At 37.6% G+C, this 24,282-nt stretch overlaps 3 protein-coding genes across 3 annotated transcripts; all 3 read left to right on the top strand.

Annotated features, from left to right (window-relative positions):
• Positions 1–736: 736 nt before the first annotated feature.
• On the top strand, positions 737–4,081 carry LOC134790480 (hypodermin-B-like). The gene is made up of 4 exons (XM_063761285.1): positions 737–1,016; positions 1,700–1,888; positions 2,983–3,128; positions 3,909–4,081. Exons 1-4 carry the CDS (start codon positions 759–761, stop codon positions 4,066–4,068), a joined length of 753 nt encoding a protein of 250 aa, XP_063617355.1. The 5' UTR covers positions 737–758; the 3' UTR covers positions 4,069–4,081.
• A 6,502-nt stretch (positions 4,082–10,583) lies between these two features.
• LOC134791077 (trypsin epsilon-like) lies at positions 10,584–12,920 on the top strand. The gene is made up of 3 exons (XM_063762104.1): positions 10,584–11,145; positions 11,942–12,087; positions 12,671–12,920. The coding sequence occupies exons 1-3, from the start codon at positions 10,690–10,692 to the stop codon at positions 12,828–12,830; spliced, it is 762 nt and encodes a 253-aa protein (XP_063618174.1). The 5' UTR covers positions 10,584–10,689; the 3' UTR covers positions 12,831–12,920.
• A 4,662-nt stretch (positions 12,921–17,582) lies between these two features.
• Positions 17,583–19,635, top strand: LOC134791076 (mite allergen Der f 3-like). The gene is made up of 3 exons (XM_063762103.1): positions 17,583–18,094; positions 18,528–18,673; positions 19,424–19,635. The coding sequence occupies exons 1-3, from the start codon at positions 17,645–17,647 to the stop codon at positions 19,584–19,586; spliced, it is 759 nt and encodes a 252-aa protein (XP_063618173.1). The 5' UTR covers positions 17,583–17,644; the 3' UTR covers positions 19,587–19,635.
• The last annotated feature ends 4,647 nt before the right edge of the window (positions 19,636–24,282 follow it).

Below are 24,282 nucleotides of genomic sequence, written 5' to 3'. Positions count from 1 at the left end.
GCATCTGGATCTCATTTGTCTTAGCTGCCATTATTATTTGCGTCATAGTACTCTGTATCTAATTTTAATAAAATAAAGTCAATGTCAAATGGAGGACTCTGGAGACACCAATTTACAAATGACACAATCTCGGCCCTGAAATAGAATGCTTTTTTTTTCCTAAGACCTCATAATTAGAACTTTGCATGTACCTGATTGTACTGGAAAATGATCCTACTTTGCTAACTTCAGTAAAGTTAGTCTTATTAAGAATCATGTCAAGATCTGATGATGCGATTTTTTTAGTGTGAGTTAAGTTACATTATATTATGTACAACTTTTCAGTGGAAATCTTGAATAAATGTCGAATTTCCGTACTTTATCCTTAAAGGGATGTTAAAACTTTTTAGTTCTTAAAATTTGTATGATAAAAGTCTTAGAAAAATGTATCCAAATATTCGAAATCCTCAACCTTTGTAATATCCACAGATAAACACACCCGTTTTACCTTCGAACGTTTTCGACCCATTAAATGGTGAAGTGGAACCGTGGAACACTGTTTTGTTAAGTCGTTATTTTGTTCAATATTATATTTTGGCTGATATTACGAAAAACCTGTGTATCGTTTAACTTAAGACATATTCTTAGGTTATTAGTAGTTTTAACACATGAGTCTAATTTTGCAGACGATAATTTTTAATTTAACCCTCGTTATTGGCAATAATCCGAGCAGAAGTATGATTAATCGATAAGCTAATCTTCATTTGCTTCAAGAAACGATGGCAGTTGGACTCTTTCTAATATTTGGGTTTATTAAAGCAGTAATTGGAGAAGAGGAAGGTTTTATTGTCGGGGGTGATGTTGTTGAGACAATAAAAGAATTCCCTCATGTCGCTTTTTTGACGTTAACGGGAACAGATGGGAGTTACATTTGTGGGTCATCTATACTGAACCAAGTACTATTGGTGACTGCCGCGCACTGTTTGGATGATATTCATAAAATTACAGCGTCTGTTGGGAGTCTTAATAGAGATAAGGTTGTATACCCAGTATTGTCCTGTTGTGAAGAATTTGTTGTTTTTTTTTGGTGTTTGGAGGGCTGCCGGTCCTCAACCCACCAACGGCGCGGCAGCTGACGACCACGAGGGTTCATTACACATAGCCCTTAACTACTTTACGAGTTATAGTCCGGTACACGATATTTGCGCCTGGTCTATTACTATGTAGTAACAGGTTGCGAAATGTTACATTGATGTGTTTAATATTGTTATTTATGTATTATGTAGATATAAGAATTTTAAATAATTATATCTCGTTAGTTTGTTCCCGGTATGCAGTGTTGGCCGAAACGTTAATGCAATTGAATATTCTTGACCATTAACCAGAACAAATTGAACCGTCAACTGTAACCGTCCGTTACCGTTTACGGTTCAATTTGTACTGGTTAATGGTTAATTGCAACTAACGTTCGGCCAACACTGCCGGTATGGATCATATACAGACGAAAAAAGATAAAATGTCCCTACCTTAATTTCCATTGAAACGAATAAAATTGTGGCGATATGTAGGTTATTTACAATCGCCGGGACCGCCGGGTACAGAAAAGACAAATGTGAATATTAAATCTATCTACGCTACATCTTCTCGAGACATGGATTTTTGTCAATACGTGGTCGTTCTTCTTAAATTAATTAGTAAATGATAAAGATTTTATTTTAAGGGAGCCCTATACAAAGTCAAGAACTTCGAGCAGCACAAACAATGGGATCCAGTACAAGTCACTCATGACATAGGTCTATGTAGACTAACAAAGCCATTAACATTGGGAAATAAGGTGAAGAGAGTGGTGCTAATGAAACATCCGCCAAAAACTCACATGGCTGACTTGGCTGGGTGGGGCGCAATCGAAGTAAGGAAAGGTTTTAAGCTAATTGATGTCAAAAAGTAAAAATAGTCACCAAGGCTCTAGTACCTAGGACTGGGATTGAACTAGCGTCTTCTGCATTTGTAGCTAAAGCCTCTTTAAAAAAGCCACTATCCTTAACACGTGCGTTGTCACTCGATAAAATGTGGCTTTGCATCACGTAATGGTCCTTATGATTACATATACACGATGATTTTTAATCGGCGATCAGGAGTAGAAAAATATTATTATCTAGTCCAAATTAAACTTATTAGGCTAGCCTACCTAGCTAGCTAGACCTAGGTCTCACGCAATTATCTCATTGTTTAATTAATTAAAAGTTACAACATAATTAAAACTAATAACCACTAAATACATGGTTATCCTACATGAAGTAACTACGATACGTCAAGTGCCATCGATATGGCGGGAAATTTGACGGATCTATGACTTTGTTTATGCATATGACAATGACAATGACAAACTGACTCATAAATTATCATTTGCCTTTAAGTTTGCGTAAAGAGGCTAATAACTCATAGATACCGATTAGTAGAGTGACGAGGATTTTAGGATAAAATAGATCTCAATCTCTCATTAAAATTATGATAAAAATAAACAAGTTTGTTTCCATGTAATTACGACTTCAACGTGATCTACATCAATTACTGAGTTAGAAAAAAATGTTCCTGATCACCGATTAAAAATCATCGTGTATAAGTATATGTATATAAGTGCAATAATGTCTTTCTTATCTGAAATTCCAACAAAATTTCTTATACAAATGTCCTCATTGCACATGAATCATAAGGATGATTCTCTGATGAAAAGCCACAAATGACTTGGATTAAGTTTGGTAACTTGGATTAAAGTGCTAGTAGGTCTACGAACTACGATGGTCACTAATTTTATCAAAGATATTGACAGTGACGGGTTACGCGTTAAGGCCGCAGCGGCAATAGCGGAACAGTAATCTTGTGAAAAGGCTGCAGTTGCCATCTGAATGTCACCTTAAGACGAATAGAATTTGGCAAAATTTCTATATAAAATTATATTTGAAACAAATATTTGACAAATATTTCTCTTAATTATAATTTTAGGAGCAGGACTACGATAACTCGATAATGCTCAAACACACGAGACAGAAACTGTGGTCCCATCAGCAGTGTAAAAAGATCCTCCACAATGCGCCCAGAGGAACCATTTGCGGTGGCCAAAGTCAGGCCAAAGCAAATTTCGCTTCTAAGTAAGTACATGTACCATACTCGTATTTCTCCATTATTAATTAATAAAATATATGTGTAGAAATTTCATCATATCATATATTATGTATAAAGAGACCGGGGTTGCTTGGCCTAAAGGGGCCCACAGACTACCAGTTCGCCGGAAGATATCAGCCTGTCAATTAATCGCAAAAGTTCCGAACAACTGAGCAACTGACAGGCTGCTATCGTCCGGCGAACTGGCAATCTGTAGGCCCCTTAATGATTATAGTTATGTCGATCCGAACATAATACGGTTTCTTATATAATTTCATATGGATATTTTGTTAACGCTGGGGCCGATTCTGTATTAACAATTCAATATGCTTTTCATTTTATTTTGATTCGACCTTGAGTAATTAGTGGCTAACGTTTAATGATGAGATTGATGACCATCACAAAAAGAAATCGGGAGTCGTCTTATGAGGCATTTCGCTGTCATATATTAATTTACTGATGACACTATCAAAGTCGTATCAAAACAAGATGAAAACTTAATTAATTAATTAATGGCCCCCGAGTACAATTTACTTAAAATTCAGTTTAATTTAACATTACACACATTAACATTATATGTAGTGTTGGTTTCACGACGTATTGGTTCACTGTAATGTCGTGTAAATGTATTTATAAATAAAATAAATAAATAATAAAAATACACATATTTGCATCCCTTAGTGCAAAATTTATTTTTATTTACTTAAATTGGATTTTATTCCATGATCACGTTGTGACATGACTAATAAGCTTTTTTTTTGCTGCAGGGGAGACTCCGGCAGCGGCCTCCTAGTACACAAGGACATAATAGTAGGCCTCGTCTCCTACAAGGACACCAGCATCTCCCGCAGCCTGGTCGTCTACACGAGCGTCCCGTATTACTACGATTGGGTTAAGCGCGTATCAAAACAATTGAATTGCTCTTAATAAATAAAAACTCCTAATCGATGAAGTGGTTTTGGTTGCGGGATAGTCTTTGCCACATACAAAATTAGGAAATTAAATATTCTTTACCTGCGCACTCAAATAAGTAAACGAAAATACATTTTACAGTGCATATGATGCTACTTATTTGCTTATTTATCAAAGATGCTACTTTATCGCACTAGAGCAATAATTAGCACATTACATAACTATGTCGAAAATTTAAAGGGCCATATGTACCTACTGTAAAAAGTTGTACAATACACGTGCGAATTTCCTACTTTCCGCACTTGTATCGTAATTCCACCCTCCAGCTGGAAAGCGTCGACTTTCGGCCTGCTGAGCTAAACAAAGTTCCGGCTACGTCAAGCAGAAAGCTAATAAGTAGGTATAAGGTAAACGTACTAGTGCTCGACATGCTAATGCCCAATAGATGACACCTTGCTGTCACCTCTATTGACAATAACTTAAGTTTCAAGATGACATGTACTGGGACCGCGTCGAGCAGTACGTTTACCTTACTAACTTCGGGCAGTAAATAATAAAAGCCTCCTATCACTCGGCTTCGCTTTGGCTGACAATTATATTTTGATCTGAGTCATTTCTTACTTTACTGCCCTATATGTAATATAATATATGTACTTGTCAATTGTTCTACTATATCTACTCATAATTTGATGGCAACAAAGCTATGGAGTACTTTTTTCAGTTGTTTACAATGTATATAATAGGTTAAAGACTAATTATAGGTACTATAGGAAGACTACTATTTATATCAGGCCCTTGACTTTCTAGTAGAAAAAAACTGAGTTTTAAGGCTAAAGGTTCTTTGTTTATTATATATTTTTACTTACTTAACATAATACAAGTGAGTTTCATGCATCCATGACTTTGACTTATATTATTTCACTATGTGTTAAATATCAAACGGTATCGCCGACGCCATCTACCCGAGTATAGGCCAAATTAAGGTGTGGCGCCATCTATTCGAGAATAACTTTTTCTTGATTTCCGAGGCGCGTTTTTTCCGTAGACTTTGCTTATCTTATACGGAGTTACAGACAAATTGCTATTACATCTTATACCTTAAAACGAGCAATTCTTGTATATTTATTTATTTATATATATATTTCAGGGATCTCGGAAACGGCTCTATCGATTTCGATGAAATTTGCTATATGGGGGTTTTCGGGGGCGAAAAATCTAGCTAGGTCTTATCTCTGGGAAAAAGCGCATTTTTGAGTTTTTAAATCTTTTCCGAGCAAAGCTCGGTCTCCCATATATTAATAATTAAGTATATAGGTACGCAATAATTGCTAAAAAAGGTTCAAAAACTTGTCCCGCCCCCGCCTTCCTCTATGATTCTACAAAAGTTACAAAATCCTTTATGGTCTGCATAATATGACGAACGACCAACAATGGAACCCTACACTTAGCATACTGACATGCCTTTGGCCGGTTTTAAATTTAATCCAATAATCGTTATAAGCAATGATCTGTGAAAATCATTGATTAATCGTCAAGCAAAGCTGGACAACTATTTTACATCAAGAAATAATGGCAGTAAGACTATTAATCATGACATGTGGCTTGAAATTTGTTATTGGGAAACATGAAGGTTTTATAGTCGGAGGTGATTATGTTGATTCTATTAATGATTTCCCTCATGTCGCTGCTTTGTATACATATCATAGTGGGGGAGAAGGAGACAATTTTTGTGGATCGTCCATATTGAACCAAAAGATTTTGTTAACTGCTGCCCACTGTGTGCTTGATGATGTCGTGAAAGTAACAGCATTTGTGGGGAGCTTAGATAGGCGGAATGGAAAACTACACCGCATTGACGGCTACCTGCAGCACGAACGATGGGATATAACCACTGCCAGTAATGATATTGCCTTAGTTAGGCTGAAGAAACCGTTGTCATTCGAGGAGACAGTGAAGAGAGTGATATTAATGAAGACACCGCCAAAAGTCAAAATAGCGGAAGTGGCTGGTTGGGGAACAACTGACGTACGTCTCCCTTCTGATACATAGATGTTAGTGTCGACGTTTTTTTTTTTAATTATGACTCGCCTGCGCCATTGCGCACGTCGCACGTACGTGGGCCATACTGAAAGTTTCTGGATTGTGATATATGACGACTTATTTTTTCTAAGTGGCCAGTCCAGGAATTTTCAGTATGACCTAAGTACAAGCGAGATAACTACATACATAAAATATCTATAGACTGTGTTCTTGCCTCCAAAAAACGTGCCGAGAGCGATAGCTCAAGGGAGACCTCTACGACCATATTTATTAAATTAAATGCCATTTTTATAGGTTTAATCAATCACTTAAGAATATTCCCTTTTCCAAAAAATAATCCTATTTTAAATGTTGCCGTTCAGGAAAGCTAGACCTTAAAATACTTAACAACCAGTATATTGAATGTAGTTAACCAAGAATGTAGGTGTATATATTTAATACTGTTTAATATGTTTTTAACTCCCACTTATTACTACTTAATATTCTTAAGCAAAGTAATAAACCAGCATGGCAATTTAAAATAATGACCTGTACAATTATTAAAAAAGTAGCATATGTTGTTTAGCTGTCGCAACGATGGCAACGTTTATTCAATTTTCACTTCGTCGTCGCCCTAAAGAAAGAAAGGGACAAATATCTACCTCGAGTTTAAAAGCTTGGCATGTTTTTTGGAGGCGAGAGTGCAGTCTACTTTAATATCTATCTCTGACGTCGGCCAAGTAGTTTACACAATATACAAAACATGGCGCTGCTTCGATTATACGTTGAAGGTTCATTAGATTTTTTTTATTTATTTATGTATTTATCTTTACTTTTGAAAGCTTCGATTAAAATAGGCTTGAACTACTAATATTAAGGCTATTCCTTAACTCCTAACATTCATATTCTGACTGTTTCAATAGATTCCATGAAAAGGCTGTGTGAACACTTTGATTCAATTTTAAATGATCCAAAAATACTCTATTTTATCCATCTTTACCCTTCTGAACCCCGAGCAGTTAATATTATCGAAAACAATAGATAGTATAGAGGGGTCCTGTCATTGTAAATTTTGTAGTCACTGTAAATTTACTGCCATCTATCGACACACGACTAAAACTCAAAATGAAAACGTATAAAGTTATCAAAAAATTTATATATATGGATAAATGATTTGATTATTTTTATATCATTTTGATCCATGTTCATTCACTGATATCTATGTTTTAAAATTGTTAAATATGAAACGGTGTCGTCACGCCATCTAGCCGAGGATAGGCTAAAGGTGTGTGCGCCATCTATTCGAGAATGACTTTTGCTTGAATTCCGAGGCACGTTTTTTCCTTAGACTTTATTCGTCTTTTGATATTATGTATAATTTTTTAAACGGTTGTCAATTACACTTTTTGACGTGATAACGTCTTATAAATGGATGAAACCGGTAGCATGCACAAAAAAGTGTCACGTTGTGGACAGATCTCCATGGTAACGTTACGTAATTAAATTAAATTAAAATTTCTTTATTAAAGACAACATATGGTCCATACATTTGTTAGTTATTGCTTATAATTTATGTTAGTAACAACAGTAACCTAATAAAATATTTAATAATTTATAAACAAAAGTGACTTTGTCCGCTGACCCATTGCCCATAACAGAGGACAATCTAGCTTATTAGCTATCATGTTTAGAATGCTGTTGGTACTCCTGCGCACTCTGTCAAGCAGTGAGGCCGTTTTCTTGCGCCACACGGCATTGAAACCGTCTGTGCGCGCCTCGACGAACATGGACGATGCGCTGCAGAAACGCGACAGTCTCAACAGCATCCTAAACGCATTATTGTATTGAATGCGCAAGGCATTGTAAGCTCGCTGAGTATATCTAACCCACAGACTTGACGTGTACAATGATGTACAATAAGCCTTAAATAGAGTGATTTTGACTTCACCTGTACACCGAGCAAATCTGCGGGCTAGCATGTTCGCTCTAACTGACAATGCCCTGCGCTCCCTCTCCATATCTAAATCATCCTTCAAGTCTTCGGTCAGCAAATGTCCCAAATATTTGAACTGTGTCACTCTTTCGAGTGAAACACTATTAAGGATGATAGGTGGTATAAAGAAAGGACATTTACTTCCCGCCTTAAAGACCATGATCTTTGTTTTACTTACATTGTAAGTCAAACCATGCGCTGTCGCGTCGCGTAATGTAATGGTAATGTTTTCTTATGACGTTATCACGCAAAATTATCGTCCGTAAACTGACTTTACAGACAACCATTTTTTTTTCTTAGGAAGTAACCAACATTGATTCAAATATACTTAAGCACACAAAACAAAAGCTGTGGACTCTTAAAAAGTGCAGAAAAGTCTTGAAAGACGCACCCGACGGAACCATCTGCGGCGGCAGGAAAAACGCCAAGAAAAATTTCGCATCGTAGTACGTCACTATATAATATTTTATATCATAAAGTTATATTTTAATCAGATTTGGCTGGATAATGTTTTCGTTGTCAACTGTTTGGCTTATGCTCGCTCTATTTCAATACGCGCGAATATGGGACGTAACCCAATTGCTACTTGTGATTATCATGCGTAGTACAACAAAATATTTTAGTGTTTTTAGCATTTTCTTAGGTATTTAATCTAATATTTATTGATTAATTGGCAATGGCATAGTAATCATTTACATATTTTTTATGATAATAATAGTAGATACGTTGTGCAACGAGGGGGGTAAGTGAGATATTGTAAACGAGGGTGATAATTAGCCTCATGCATGAAGTTTATATTTGAACGAAATATATTTTTTTCGGATGCATGTTGCCGTTATATCATGTTACAAATACATTTCCGTGATTAAAAAAACTATTATTTACTACTTATTGTAGTGTGTTATACACCGTTTACGAGCAAGTTTGATGAAAATAAATATAATCTTTGAGTAGGGAGAGCGGGGTTAAACGTGCCGGGGGTAAGTTGTTCCGATGGGAATAGGAACGCAAGTAAACCATGGAGCGATTCGTATGATGTTTGTCGCGAAAAGTCAGACCACTATTCGATTGCAGGAGCCGTTTTCGTTCCTTCCATTACAGTAGAATAGTAGTTATGGAAAATAAATCAAAAACGAGGGTACAACTAGCCCCACGGAAAATCCCATTTATGCTTTGGATTTTTTTACTAACTGTTGATAGTAACAAAAAATAATCACATATTTCGACGAACTGCAAAGTACTATTTTAGCGTGTGTGAACCGAGATTAAAATATTTGACGAATAAGTTAGAATTTTAAGCAACGGAACAACCAGCCCCATAGCGGGGTTAGTTGTTCCGTTCCGACCTATCTCATGAAAAAAATTCTGGTAAAAAAACAGTTTAACGATGCACAAAATAATATCACTATTCAGAAAGGCAAATAATCATTATTTAATATAGCGCAAGCAACATACCTTATTCATACTGTTTTCATAGATTAAATTTGTATTTTATGAAAATCGGCACGTTTAACCCCACTCTCCCCTACCTAACCATTCTTTTTTTCGACAGTGGTGATTCCGGCAGTGGCCTCATAGTTAACAAAAATATAATTATCGGGGTAGGTTCCTTCAAAGTCCCCGAAATTACGACCAGTCTGTTGGTCTACACGGACGTCGCATACTTCTACGACTGGATTTTGGTCGAATCGACACGATTAGCATGCTCTTAATACAGAAGAAAACTATTGGTGTAATATTTATAGTCTTATTAAATTAAATTAAGTAAAAAAATACTATTTATATTAAACCTTCCTGATCTATAATAAATCAATATAAATTTTTAAATCAAGCAAATATGTATGAAAAAACAGATAAATAAAGATTGTCATCTGTCAGCTATTGATGAAGTAAGAAGTTATTCTGGGGATGGGATTGCCGAGGCGGTCATGGGGCTCTTTCGATTTAAACGGGGAATTACTGTAATGACGATTATTGTTGATTTCACAAAAAAAGTTTATAGTAGATTTTAAACCCTTTTGAAAAGACACTCAGGGCCACTTGCGCCATCCAGGATTAGCCAATAACTAGAGGTTAACCGGTTAAACCCGGAGTTACCAGGGTACAATTTAACCCTGTGTTAACGGTTAACTCCGGGTTAGTGGCCAACCCATGGTTGGTGCAAGTGGATCTTAGTTTCGAATTTATTTGTGTGATAAATGTATTTTTTTATTATTTCCAACTCTTATTTAGAAATCATATTCCAAGAAATCTGACAGCAAGTATACATATCCAATTATCCATGTTCCTAAAAGTAAAAATCAGACTATATAAGGGTCTAGAAAACCATTTTTAAGATTATATTATGTTGGAAATAATTGCTAAAAAAGTTCAAAATCTTGCCCCTCCCCCACCCAGCCCTCATGATCTTTTACTTGTTTTGCACGTAATATTTATAAAATCGTTTATAATCTGCCTATTGTGACGGACGGCCAACAATGGAATGGAACGCTACACCGATCAAGGTCGGACATGGTCTTGGCCATTTTTTTAATTTATGCCAATAATCGTTATAAGCAATGATCTGTGAAAAACGTTGATTAATCGACAAGCAAAGCTGGACAACTATTTTACATCAAGAAAGAATGGCAGTAAGACTATTAATCATGATATGTGGCTTGAAATTAGTTATTGGGGAATTTGAAGGTTTCATAGTCGGAGGTGATTATGTTGATTCTGTTAATGATTTCCCGCATGTCGCTGCTTTATATACATATCATAGTGGGGGAGAGGGAGACAATTTTTGTGGATCGTCCATATTGAACCAATATATTTTGTTAACTGCTGCCCACTGTGTGCTTGATGATGTCGTGAAAGTAACAGCATTTGTGGGGAGCTTAGATAGGGGGAATGGAAAACTACACCGCATGGACAGATACATGCCGCACGAACGATATGATATAAACACTGACAGTAACGACATAGCCTTAGTTAGGCTGAAGAAACCGTTGTCATTCGATGAGACAGTGAAGAGAGTGATATTAATGAAGACACCGCCAAAAGTTAAAGTAGCGGAAGTGGCTGGTTGGGGAACAACTGACGTACGTCTCCCTTCAGTCGCCATCAGATATATCGGAGCGGCCAAGGTGTTCACAATATCTGAACACTCATGCTAACGCCTTGACAATATAGGCGTGTTCAGATATTTGTGAGCGCCTTAGCTGCTCCGATATATCTGATGGCGACTGTACATATGGGAGAGATAGCCAGTCATCGATAAGTGATTTCAGATTACCTTCATTTCTTTCTTAAAACAAATTTTAAGAGATAATTTTATTTCATTATGACGCGCCTGCGCTATTGCGCACGTCGCACGTACAGGAGAAATACTTACATAAAAAAAATATCTACTATAGACTGCGCTCTTGCCTCCAAAAAACATGCTGAGAGCGATAGCTCAAGGGAGACCTCTGCTACCATTATTTATTAAATTAAATGCCAAAAAAATTCAAATAAATAATCCCATATTAAATGTTGCCCTTCAGGAAAGCTAGAGCTTATCTGTTTGTTAAGTATTTTGAATGTAATGAAAGAAAAATGTAGGTGTATATATTTAACACACTTTAATATGTTTTTAACTCCCACTTATTACTGTTCCCACAGATTCCATAAAACGGCTGTGTATGTGCAAAAATACTCTATTTTATCCAACTTTACCCTTCTGAACCCCAAGCAGTTAATATATATATAATTTTTATGAACCTCCAGGTCTTTTTTGTTGTGTCTTTTGTCGCGGTACATCTTTTGTATTGCATTTTTGATATGTTTATGTGACTGTTTGGTTTTTTAAATAAATAAAAAATTAAACGGTTGTCATTTACACTTTTTTTTTCATAGGAAGTAACCATCATTGGTTCCAATATACTTAAGTACACAAAACAAAAGCTGTGGACTCTTAAAAAGTGCAGAAAAGTCTTGAAAGACGCACCCGACGGAACCATTTGCGGCGGCAGGAAAAACATTAAGAAAAATTTCGCATCGTAGTACGTCACTAATAATATTTTATATCATAAAGTCGTGTATCAATTTAGTACCAAAATACGAGGAAATAATTCTAATATTTTCGTCATATTTGGCTAATAATGTTTTGGTTATCAACGTATGAACGATTGACACTGATTGGCTTATGCTCTCTCAATTTCAATACGCACGAATATGGGACGTAACCCAATTGCTATTTGTGATTTAAATAATCCATGTGTAGTACAACAAAATATTTTAGTATATTTTGCATTTTCTTAGGTAGTTAATTTAGTATTTATTGATTAAAAGGCAATGGCGGGATAGTAATAATTTTCATCATTTTTTTATGATAATAATAAATTGTACATTGTGCAACGAGGGGGGTAAGTGAGATATTGTAAACGAGGGTGATAATGAAATTAGCTTAATTCATGCATGAAGTTTATATTTGAACAAAATATTGTTTTTCGGATGTTTGTTGCCGTTATATGTTACAAATACATTTCCGTTTTTGAAAAAAACTAATACTACTATAACACCGCTTACGTCAAGTGTGATGAAAATAAATATAAGCTTTGAGTAACCATATTTTTCTTTCCGCAGTGGAGATTCCGGCAGTGGCCTCATAGTTAACAAAAATATAATTATCGGGATTGCCTCCTTCAAAGTCCCCGAAATTACGACCAGTCTGTTGGTCTACACGGACGTCGCATACTTCTACGACTGGATTTTTGTCGAATCGACACGATTAGCATGCTCTTAAGTAATAAAGAAGAAAACTGTTGGTGTGTTTATTTATAATAGTTTTATTAAATTAACCACCACCACCACCACCTTCGTCATCGGGCACGGCATTCTCCTGCCAGCTATGCGGTCGCGGCTGCCGCTCTCGCGCTAGTTATTTGCGGAAGTGCCGGTCTTATGGACGCTGTTTAAACCATCATCTTATTGAGGTTACAGGCCAATAAGATTAAGATGATGATGATTAAATTAAAGTAAGTAAAACAATGCTATTTATATTAAACCTTCCTGATCTATAATAAATCAATAGAAATTTTTAAATCAAGCAAATATGTATGAAGAAACAGATAAATAAAGACTGTCATCTGTCAGCTATTGATGAAGTAAGAAGTTATTTTGGGGATGGGATTGCCGAGGCGGTCATGGGGCTCTTTCGATTTAAACGGGGAATTACTGTAATGACGATTATTGTTGATTTCACAAAAAAAGTTTATAGTAGATATAACCCTTTTGAAAAGACACTCAGGGCCACTTGCGCCATCCAGGATTAGTCAACTAGAGGTTAACCGGTTAAACCCGGAGTTACCAGGGTAAAATTTAACCCTGTGTTAACGGTTAACTCCGGGTTAGTGGCCAACCCATGGTTGGTGCAAATGGATCTTAGTTTCGAATTTATTTGTGTGATAAATGTATTTTTTTATTATTTCCAACTCTTATTGACCGAAGCGAAGCGAAGGTCTACGTTTTGACTCGGGCATTTTGCTTTCGTATGTCCGGATGTTCTCCTCTACAGGTCGCAATTCTTAACCGATTCTCATGAAATTTTGTGACCAGATTCTATGACTAAATAAAATTTTTTTGTCAATCCGGTTTTTGGAAATTTTAAAAAATGGCGGAGTCGTGATACCTGTCGCCTAAACAAATAGTCGTATCGATATCATAAGGGTTTTTTCTTTTTGATATATGTTTATAGATTAAATGGCCAAAAATTCAGAAAATTTGTATCTCTGGTTTCGGCGGTATTTAGATATTTAGTTTTTACTTGAGAATGAGTAGCTAAATTTCGTCAGCTTTAGTAAGAACTATCATGGCGCATTTTGCAAACGTTCGCTTTTTTGTTTGCATAGGGAGGTCCCTGGTTCCATCCCCAGTAATTGTATGCTGCTACACAACTTTTTGTATTTTTTTATACTTAAATTTCGTATCAATTGTTGTTTTTTATTTAATTTTTTTATTTTAAAAAATTAAAAAAATCGTATTTTTTATTTATCAAGCGCGGGCTAAGCGCATTCGTTTATTTTTTGCAAGAGATGATGGCTTTTTGCGCTTTAAAGAAAATTTGATTCTTGAATATACGGCGCCATACCTTTGGCCTATGCTCGTCTAGATGGCGACACCATTTTATATTTAACAATTTTTACTCATATCAGTAAAAGAACATGGGTCAAAATCATATGGCGTTCTAAAAATAAAAAAAATCATTTATCCATACATATATACATTTATTGATTTTTTTTTTTCATTTTCATTTTAATCCTGTATCGAAAGATGGCAGTAAATTTACTGTGACTACAAAATTTAGTATGACAATAACCCTCTACTACATATAGGGACCGTGCGCGTTGGAGGGTCTGCCATCTTGTGGCCTGAATCGGAAACATGTACATTGCCAAAACAAGTTCTACCAACTACCGTTCTTGTAGGTACGTTTCCTTATGCATAGTAGGTTCTGTCATCTTGTGGACTACATCGGAAGCATAAACGTCACATTTACGCCTCACGCCAAAAATCTGACGGCTCCTATGCTACCCCCTATAGTTCACGCGCGCCCACTATAGGGACCGTGCGCGTTGGAGGGCCTGCCATCTTGTGGCCTGAATCGGATGTACATTATGCACATATGTGCACATGTACATTGCCAAAGCAAGTGCTACCATCTACCGTTCTCGTAAGTACGTTTCCTTGTGCATAGTAGGTTCTGCCATCTCGTGGGCTACATCGGAATCATAAACTACATAATCTACGCTTCGCGCCAAAGATCTGACGGCTCCTGTGCTGCCACCTATACACTTTATTCTCTTTAGATTAGATATTTAAATTCTTACTCGAGAATAAGTAACCAAATTTCGTCAGCTCATCTAAATGCTATCATAGCGCAGTTGGAAAGACGCTTACAAGCAAGGATATGGGATAGGTACCCGGTTCGATCCCCAGTAAATGCAATTTTTTTTATTTATGTTTTGCACTTAATCATCATATTGCTGATTGATCAAGCGAGCGCGAAGCGCGAGGTAAGCGTATTCGTTTGAGTTTTTGTTTGAAAATTTTTTTAGCGATTTTAGTTCAAGGGCATGGCTGTTCCAGGAGTCAATTTCCACTTACGGTTATAGCATGGGCGGTCACCATCCATAAATCGCAGGGGTTAACATTGCCTAGGGTAGTGGTCGACCTTGGGCTCAGGGAACTAGCTGTAGGTTGCTCGTACGTTGCGCTTTCCCGGGCTCAAAGTCTAACTAACAATAATGTTAGTTAGACTTTGAGCCTTTTAATTTGGATCGCCTCGCTAAAATGGCCCATAATTTCCGCAAATCATTTTTTCTTCGAGGCAATTACTCCGTTTTCATTTTTTCCCAGTGGAATTTCTTCGCTTTATTTAATTTTTCGTGTACATTTTTTCATAAACTAAATTTTCCTTTTCTCAATTTATTCCCTTTTCTTTTTAATCCCAGTAGTTAAAATAACCAGTAGGTTTTTTTTTCACTAACTAAATATTCTCTATCTCCATATTTTCTCTTTTTTTTAATGCTAGTGGTAAAAATAACCAGGTTTTTTTCAAATAGGTAGGTTAGGGTTATTTTTTTTGATGACCCTAAAAACGAAACTGCTCCCAGAGATAGGTAGGTTAGGGTTATTTTTTTTTTGATGACCCTAAAAACGAAACTGCTCCCAGAGATAGGTAGGTTAGGGTTATTTTTTTTTGATGACCCTAAAAACGAATCTGCTCCCAGAGATAGGTAGGTTAGAGTTATTGGCTGACAGCGTTTGGTTTTTTACTTGTAGTTTTGTAGATTATGTTTTAATTTTAGTGTTTTTGATATTTGTTGTATGTGAAATACCTACAAGTAACAAATATAATTACTACACTATTAACATACAGTAACAAGAAAATATTATCCTAGATATTTAAAAGAACGAAACCTATAAGGAAAAGATTAATTTAAAAATATTAAAAATAGGCGATTGCGGAAGAAAACCATTGGGAAAATATGGGAACGGAGTAATTGCTACCGAGAATGAATGATTTCGGGAAATTATGGGCAACGCAAAATATGAGAACGGAGTAATTGCCTCGAAGAAAAAATGATTTTCGGAAATTATGGGCCACACTCGCGCACGAAGCTTCTTAGTTGCAGTTTACAGGTTAATTCAAAGGTAATGTTGGTTTCCTAACATAAGTAGAGTTAGACCAAGAAAAGTCTGCAGAGATTTTGACACTGGCACAAATAACATTGGAACTGCGTGTGCTGTCAAAATCTCTGCAGACTTTTCTTGGTCTAACTCTATCCACTTTTCTACGAGTATACAATTAGTATGGCGACGTGTATACTTAAGGGGCATCGACCGTACACTGACATCGGGATGATATTTTTATCATGTTATTTAGTAGTCATCGTGCGTCTCGCTTGCGCCAATACATGTACGGACAAGAACGAGTGAAATGCACGATAACTAAATGACATCAGTTAGATAGATGTCTTTCTGATATCAGTGTAAGTTTGAATTGGCCTGTTAGCCAAAAATTGTTTCGTATGTCCATATGTTCTACTCTACAGGTCGCATATCTAAACCAATTCCCGAATTTTGTAAGCAATTGATAGTTAAGTTTTTATGGTCAAATTAGATTCTCTAAATTCTTCAAAACAACGGAACCATACATTTATTCAGTTTTAAACTCTGCTCGCGAGGTCTACAGCTCACAGAGCCACTAGTTTAGAAATCATATTCGACAAAATCTGACAGCAGGTAGGTACCTATACATATCCATGTTCCTAAAAGTAACAATCAGACTATGTAAGGGTCTAGAAAACCATTTATGAAGTGAAAACTTCTTTAGCGGCGCTGTGGACTTTTTGTGATGGGAAAAAAATGTTAAACTCGCGACAGGTCACGTGACCGACAGATTCGACAGATTGAAAATTCGTAAGACGGACACGTGACCTGGGGGCCGATTTTTGAATTTCGACCGCTCGATTTCGTGTATTTCGTTCAATAATATCTATCTCCAGTACCCGGCATTTAAATTCTACTAATAGAATTGAAAACTCAATACTACTCGATTCCCAATTTCTATCGCTCGTATTTCAAAAATTAGCATTTCACTGTTTTCCACCGATTTTCGAGTGACGAAATCGAACGCTCGAAATTCAAAAATCGGCCCCCTGATCGAAAAACTGTTACAATATGTCATTGAGTTTTCACTTCTGCCGGCACTCCCGGAGTGCAACCCGTTGTGTTTTAAGATCATAAGATGTTGGAAATAATTGCTAAAAAAGTTCAAAATCTTTATGATATTTTGTTTGTTTTGCACGTAATATCTAAATAAATCCTACCTAACGTAAAAAGTTGCACGCAATATCTAAATAAATACCTAGGTACCTATTGTGACGGACGGCCAACAATGGAATGGAACCCTACACTAAGCAAGGTAGGACATGGCCTTGGCCAATTTTTTTAATTTATGATTTTATGCCAATTTAATAGTTATTAGCAATGGGCCGTGAAAAACCCTGATTAATCGACAAGCAAAGCTAGCCAACTATTTTACGTCAAGAAATAATGGCATTAAGACTATTAAGCATGATATGTGGCTTGAAATTAGTTATTGGGGAACGTGAAGGTTACATAGTCGGAGGTGATTATGTTGATTCTGTTACAGATTTCCCTCATGTCGCTATTTTGTGGATAGCTAAACCTGACGGTTATGATTGTTTTTGTGGATCGTCCATATTGAACCAAAAGATTTTGTTAACTGCCGCCCACTGTTTTGATGACGTCGTGAAAGTAACAGCACTTGCAGGAAGCTTAGATAGGCAGAAGGGAAAACTACACCACATTGACCGCTACAAGCAACATAAACAATGGGAAAGGAGAACTGTCACTAATGACATAGCATTAGCTAGGCTGAAGAAACCGTGGTCATTCGGGAAGACAGTGAAGAGAGTGATATTAATGCGGAAACCTCCACAAGCGAAAACAGCAGAAGTGGCTGGTTGGGGCATAACTGACGTACGTCACCCTCACACGTGTTATATCGTCAGGTGACAAGCAACAGTCACTAATTACTAAAAAAAAGTAGTTTAGTACTAATATGGTACACTATGGCTATGAACTTGTGGTGGTACCTACTTAGTGACTTTTGCTTGTCACGCGACGATATATGGAACACTATTATACACATACTTAAAAGTAGTAGACGGCCGCATCTTCAAACAAGTGTGGTCATCATTTTCCTTCCCAGATATTAACTTTGTGTAACAAATTTGTACACACCTTATTGTGTATTGAACATATAGCCCCTTCGTTTGACTTACTTGGATTTTTTAATTTCATAAAAGTTAGAAGCGAAAAAAAATCGGACAAAACGAAAACGACCTAGGCGAAGTTGTATACATATTATATAAATACATAAATGGTTATAATACACGATTTTCTTTCTTAGGAAGATTACTACAGTGAAACAGATCTACTTAAGCATACAAAGCAGAAGGTGTGGACTCTTAAGGAGTGCAGAAAAGTCTTGCCCAAAGCACCCGAAGGAACTATTTGCGGCGGCGAGAAAAAATCAAAGAAAGATTTTGCTTCTAGGTACGACGCTTATAATATTTTACGTCATTAAATACCTCCATCCAAGTAGAACGTCATAACATAACCTTAGATGTCAACTGCAGGTGCATTACTATAGGCCCCGTGCATGCTACTATAGGGGGCAGCATAGGAGCTATCAGATTTTTGGCGCTAGGCGTAAATGTGTCGTTTATGCTTCCAATGTAGCCCACAAGATTGCAGAACCTACTAGTTATGCACAAGGAAACGTACCTACCGACGAGATCGGTAGATGGTAGCACTTGCTTTGGCAATGTACATGTGCACATATGTTTCCGATTTAGGCCACAAGATGGTAGACCCTCCAACGCGCACGGTCCCTATTGTCCTGATGGCCGCGCGCGTTGCTAAGATGTTTACTGCCGCATTACTGCTGTGATTGTGACTTTCAAGATCACTCTTCTTTTTAAGATAATGCAACTGCAGTTGACATCCGTACGTCACTTTTAAGGGACCCACAGATTACCAGTTCGCTGGACGACATCAGCCTGTCAGTTAAACGCAAAAGGTGACAGTTCCGAACAACTGACAGGCTGATATCGTCCGGCGAACTGGTAATCGGTGGGCCCCTTAAGATAGCTCTTTGAAAAGGGAGTGAGCGCCCCAGCGTAGCACAATGGAAAGAAGTTCCATTTCCATAGTTTTATATTCAGATAATTACATTAATTACCTAGAACAGGATAGAGTAATTTGTTACTAAATCTTCGAATAACCATAATTTGTTTTCGGCAGTGGAGATTCTGGCAGTGGCCTCGTTATCAACAAAAAAATAATCATCGGAATAGTCTCCTACAAAATCACAGAAGTGTCGCGCAGTCTGGTGGTCTACACGAACGCTCCATACTTCTACGATTGGGTTTTGGTCGAATCGAGACGATTATCATGCTCTGAATAAAGAAACAAAGATGTGGGTGTATTTATTTAAAGTTTTAATAAATAACATTTAGTAAAAAATGCTATTTATATTGTTAAACCTTGCCGATCCATAAGTACTTATAATTTATAATGTAGAAATTTTTTTTAATCAGGCTATTTGAGAACGCTTAAATAAAGATTGTTATCGGTCAGCCCGAAATACAAATTACTTTCCACCCTAGGGTGCGAAACGCAATTTTCCACCCGGCTATATCAGTCTATTATGAAACGTGAACTTTCCGAATAGAAAAAAATATTTTTAATACAGTTGCTCACAAAGTGCTACTTTACGTAGCTGTTTAGCGTGCGGAAAGTTGGTTATGTCGAACTAGTGCTTTTTACTTTTCCAATTTTTTTAAATTTATACTTGTTCCAATTCACGACTACTTATTGATGAGTGTTAATATTAGTTTCCTTTAAACGTCGTAATCAGCATAAAAACCTACTGTTAATGTAAGAATATGAAAAATATACATATTTCATATTTTAATACTTACCTCTTCATCATTATAACACGTTTATTTTTTAATATTGAATATTGAAAATTCCGTTCTTAATAAGGTGTCTGAATGGAACGGAATAGCTGCCAAACGCCCATAGATATAATATACTTAAAGACGACGTCTAAGCGAGCTGTCACTGTTACCACTTTTGTTTAGTGTACGATTAACAATGTTTTACTTATTTTTTCGCAACTGTATTAAAAAACGTCGTTCGATACACGTGCGGAAATGTCATTCTTCACTCGTCCCGAGTCTTCCCACTCGCCTGCGGCTCGTGGCAAGATATCTCGGTACTCGTGAAGTAATGACATACCTTCCGCACTAGCATCGAAATGTACTATTTCGTGTTACCTATAGTCAAATAAACAAATTCGTTTATAATGTTTTGACATTGGAAATGTCTTTTCGTTCGCTCCAGTATAGGGTCCGATTTCACGAAAAAGTGCGATCCCCTTATATCTCGGAAAGTTGTGAAGATATGATATTAAAAAAAGGCTCAAAAGACGCATAATCACGAGAGCTGTAAGGTGCAAAAATAATTATTCGAGAAAGTCAAAACCGAAAAAAGTTATGGTCGAAATAGTGAAAATAAAATTCAATTTTTTCCGAATTTTTGATTTTGGTGCTCGATAATTTGGAAACGAAGAATGATATCAAAAATTTGAGAAAAACGGCTCTGGACAATTTAGTCAGCTAGAATTTGAGCCTAAAACAAAGACGATCGGGTTAAGGGTTTGCCCTGTAGCCTAACCTTACGAGTAAAATAGTCAAAAAGTCAGAACGACATTTTTCACATGACATTTATGACTTCATGTTTCGCAGAGTTCGTTATCGGTGTTTGTTGTGAATTCTCGGGATTATGACGGCAGAATAACACTTGCACTGCGTGGGCTATCAAAATCGCTGCAGATTTTTCTTGGTCTAACTCTATCTATCCTGTTTGAGACGGGCGTAGATAACGTGTTCACTATTCGACAATCTATGCATTCTTGTGGTGGTGGAAATAGAAATAGAGATAGAGATAGAGGTAGAGGTAGAGGTAGAGGTAGGGGTAGGGGTAGGGGCAGGGGCAGGGGCAGGGGCAGGGGCAGGGGCAGGGGCAGGGGCAGGGGCAGGGGCAGGGGCAGGGGCAGGGGCAGGGGCAGGGGCAGGGGCAGGGGCAGGGGCAGGGGCAGGGGCAGGGGCAGGGGCAGACAAACACAAAATACAAACTTATACAGAGAAACATAAAAAAGAGAAAGTGCCACGAAATGGTCTCACCTCAGCATGTTGCTGGCGGCTGCTAACAGATAGCTGATGCTGAACCCTGGCAGTACCTAGTGGAGCTCGGGTTTAATACAACATAAGTACACGCTGTTTTGGTCATCGGACTCGTCTCGATGAGCACTTAGGAGAGTAGTACCCAAGATAGAGCTGATGCTGAACCCTGGCTGTACCTAAAGGAACTCAGGTTTGTTGCAACATAGGCACATGCTGTTTTGGTCATCCGACTCGTCTTGATGAGCACTTAGGAGAGTAGTACCCAAGATAGAGCTGATGCTGAACCCTGGTTGTACCTAGCGGAACTCAGGTTTGGTGCAACATAGGCACGCGCTGTTTTGGACATCCGATTCGTCATGATGATCACATGGTAGAGCATTACCCAAGATAACTGATGCTGAACCCTGGTAGTACCTATTGGAACTCAGGTTTGGTGCAACATAGACAAACGCTGTTATGGTCATCTCTCGTCGCGTCAAACTGCTGTCAAGAAAATTTCATATCTTGCAGCAAATGGGCCGCTGCCGATCAAGACTCGAGTGACGATAACGGCGATATGGCTACCACTTCTCGAGTTGACTACGGATTTGCCGTGTAATAATTTTCTTGTACTTTGAACATTAATATATCCTGCTTATTAATCGAAAAATTAAATATTGTACCTATACTTATGCGCCACGGCGACAATTATTCAAACTTCGATACGCTTGTGGAAATTTTGCAATTTGTTTGTTCACATGCGTTATGTCCAGGATACTTATGTTAATCTAAGAATAAAATAATTATCATTCAACGTTGTAGTTTTATTTTGTAACTTTTTCCTTATCCAGACTTTCTCGTCGCTCAGCGACAATATTTTTTCGAATTCCGTAGATTCATTTCCAATGTGCTCGATAGTCGTGTGAGGCACGAAATCTGTGATTTTTTTTTCTAGTAAAATGGCTGTGACATACAGACAGACAGACGGTCGTACGGACGGACAGACATTACGAAACTATAAGGGTACCGTTTTAGCTCCGGGCCCTAAAAACAAGCTGATTTGGCTTGTCATTCAATCTACTCTATTTTTCAGGCAAATATAGTAAGCATACCTAATTGTGTACAGCGCCATCTATAAGCATATTGAGTAACTAATTTGCGAGATCTAAATAATGCTATGTTGGTTTTTCAGGGATAATTTTTTATCACGTGAACCGATATCAATTTTTTTTTAGAAGGTGGCTTTAGTGTCATTTTCTAGTGAAATATAATAAACACACACAAAGGTGGTTCATCATCATCTCAGCCATAAAACGTCCACTGCTGAACATAGGCCTCCCCCTTGGACCTCCATTCGTACCGGTTGGAAGCGACCCGCATCCAGCGTCCTCCGGCGGCCTTAACAAAGGTGGTTAAAATTACAAATTAAATTCCTAAAATGTTATTTGTTAAAAAAAAGTCTACAAGACAGAAGTTTGATGTTATCGTTTTATTAGGCAAACGTTAAAAATATACTACATAATCTAAACATAAAACTAATTAAAAACTAAACTTAAATATAAATATAAGCAAAATAAGAAAGACAAAAAAAAAAAACTAATTAACTAAAACTACCTAAAAAGTAAAAAACCTACAAATAAAAAATTGGCCCCAGGTCCGTGCCCTCCGGTAGGGTGCCCAGAAGGCTGGCGGCGTTACCGCGCTGTACGGCAACACCAATGCGTTGGGCGAGGTAAGCTCCAGCCTTCCGGTCACCTGTTGTGTCTATTAGGCGCTTGGCTAACTCTTTATACACACTGTGAGCGCCTTGACCCCACGGCCCTAGCGTCTCCACCCCGAACGGCTCAAACATGCAGCCGGTATCTAGGGCTGCATATTTGCGCCGCTTGAGATTCTCGGCCGCATCGGCAGCGGCACCAGCCCTGGAAGAGGTCCCTGGAAGATGGGACGGCGCGAGCGTGTCCGCGCACGTGGCGTCCCAGACAAGGGGTCGACCCAGCTTCCAGGGCACCAGTGTCATGCCATCTGGCCTCTTCCCATCGTCACGCGCTAGACCCGTCGGTTCTAGAACCGACGGCGCTCCGACGGTGACGAGGGCCCGGCGCAGTATGTCATTAAGACTGGCGTGGCGTGCCATGCGGCCGGCGCTCTTGGTGCAAGAGAGGCCGTGGGTTCCAAACTTCGACACGTCAGTGCCGCAGTGGCAACGGTGTGGGGCCACGCATGCCGCCCCCAAGCGCAGGGATACCGCGAGTCTAAGTTTGATTATATTTGCCCTGTAATGTTTATAATAATGTTAATGTATTTACATACAATAATGGTTTTTCCTTAATCCGGTATTATATAATGGAACTACACGTCCCGCGCTGGAATAGTACAATAATTTATATTATTTTAAGCTAAAATAGATTATGGACATTTATTCTTGCTAGAATAAGATAAACATTTCCGAACATATTTAAGAAAATTATATACGGAACCCTCAACTTGCGCGTCCTAATTTTGGTACCTAAAGCAAAATTTTAATTTACATCAATGATCGTTATAGGCAATGAAGTATAATTAATCGATAAGCATACTGAGCAATTACTTCACGTACAGAGATGATGGCTGTAGGACTTTTCGTTTTAATATCTAGCTTTAGATTAATATTGGGAGAAGAGGAAGGATTTATCGTCGGGGGCGATTATGTTAAAAACATACGAAAATTCCCTCATGTCGCTTTCCTGACTTTGCAAGCAGCTGACTCAGACGATGAATTTATATGTGGATCTTCAGTATTAAATCAATTGGTTTTGGTAACTGCCGCGCACTGTTTGGATAACATCGGGATAGCGACTGCCTCGGTAGGTAATGTGGATAGGGAAAAGGGAAAGATGTATCGTGTCGCAAAGTTTCAACAACACGAGAAGTGGGATACGGTTAACATTAATC

Source organism: Cydia splendana, chromosome 5 (assembly GCF_910591565.1).
Source record: "Cydia splendana chromosome 5, ilCydSple1.2, whole genome shotgun sequence".
Lineage (NCBI taxonomy): Eukaryota > Metazoa > Arthropoda > Insecta > Lepidoptera > Tortricidae > Cydia > Cydia splendana.
This window is presented reverse-complemented; position numbering and strand designations above follow the sequence as displayed.

Excerpts from the sequence above, each read along its gene's own strand:
- LOC134790480 (XM_063761285.1), top strand. The coding sequence starts at position 759 with ATGGCAGTTGGACTCTTTCTAATATTTGGGTTTATTAAAGCAGTAATT. Across the intron at positions 1,889-2,982 it reads CTGGGTGGGGCGCAATCGAA|GAGCAGGACTACGATAACTC; the intron begins GTAAGGAAAGGT and ends TTATAATTTTAG. Across the intron at positions 3,129-3,908 it reads AAAGCAAATTTCGCTTCTAA|GGGAGACTCCGGCAGCGGCC; the intron begins GTAAGTACATGT and ends TTTTTGCTGCAG.
- LOC134791077 (XM_063762104.1), top strand. The coding sequence starts at position 10,690 with ATGGCAGTAAGACTATTAATCATGATATGTGGCTTGAAATTAGTTATT. Across the intron at positions 11,146-11,941 it reads CTGGTTGGGGAACAACTGAC|GAAGTAACCATCATTGGTTC; the intron begins GTACGTCTCCCT and ends TTTTTTTCATAG. Across the intron at positions 12,088-12,670 it reads AAGAAAAATTTCGCATCGTA|TGGAGATTCCGGCAGTGGCC; the intron begins GTACGTCACTAA and ends TTCTTTCCGCAG.
- LOC134791076 (XM_063762103.1), top strand. The coding sequence starts at position 17,645 with ATGGCATTAAGACTATTAAGCATGATATGTGGCTTGAAATTAGTTATT. Across the intron at positions 18,095-18,527 it reads CTGGTTGGGGCATAACTGAC|GAAGATTACTACAGTGAAAC; the intron begins GTACGTCACCCT and ends TTTCTTTCTTAG. Across the intron at positions 18,674-19,423 it reads AAGAAAGATTTTGCTTCTAG|TGGAGATTCTGGCAGTGGCC; the intron begins GTACGACGCTTA and ends TGTTTTCGGCAG.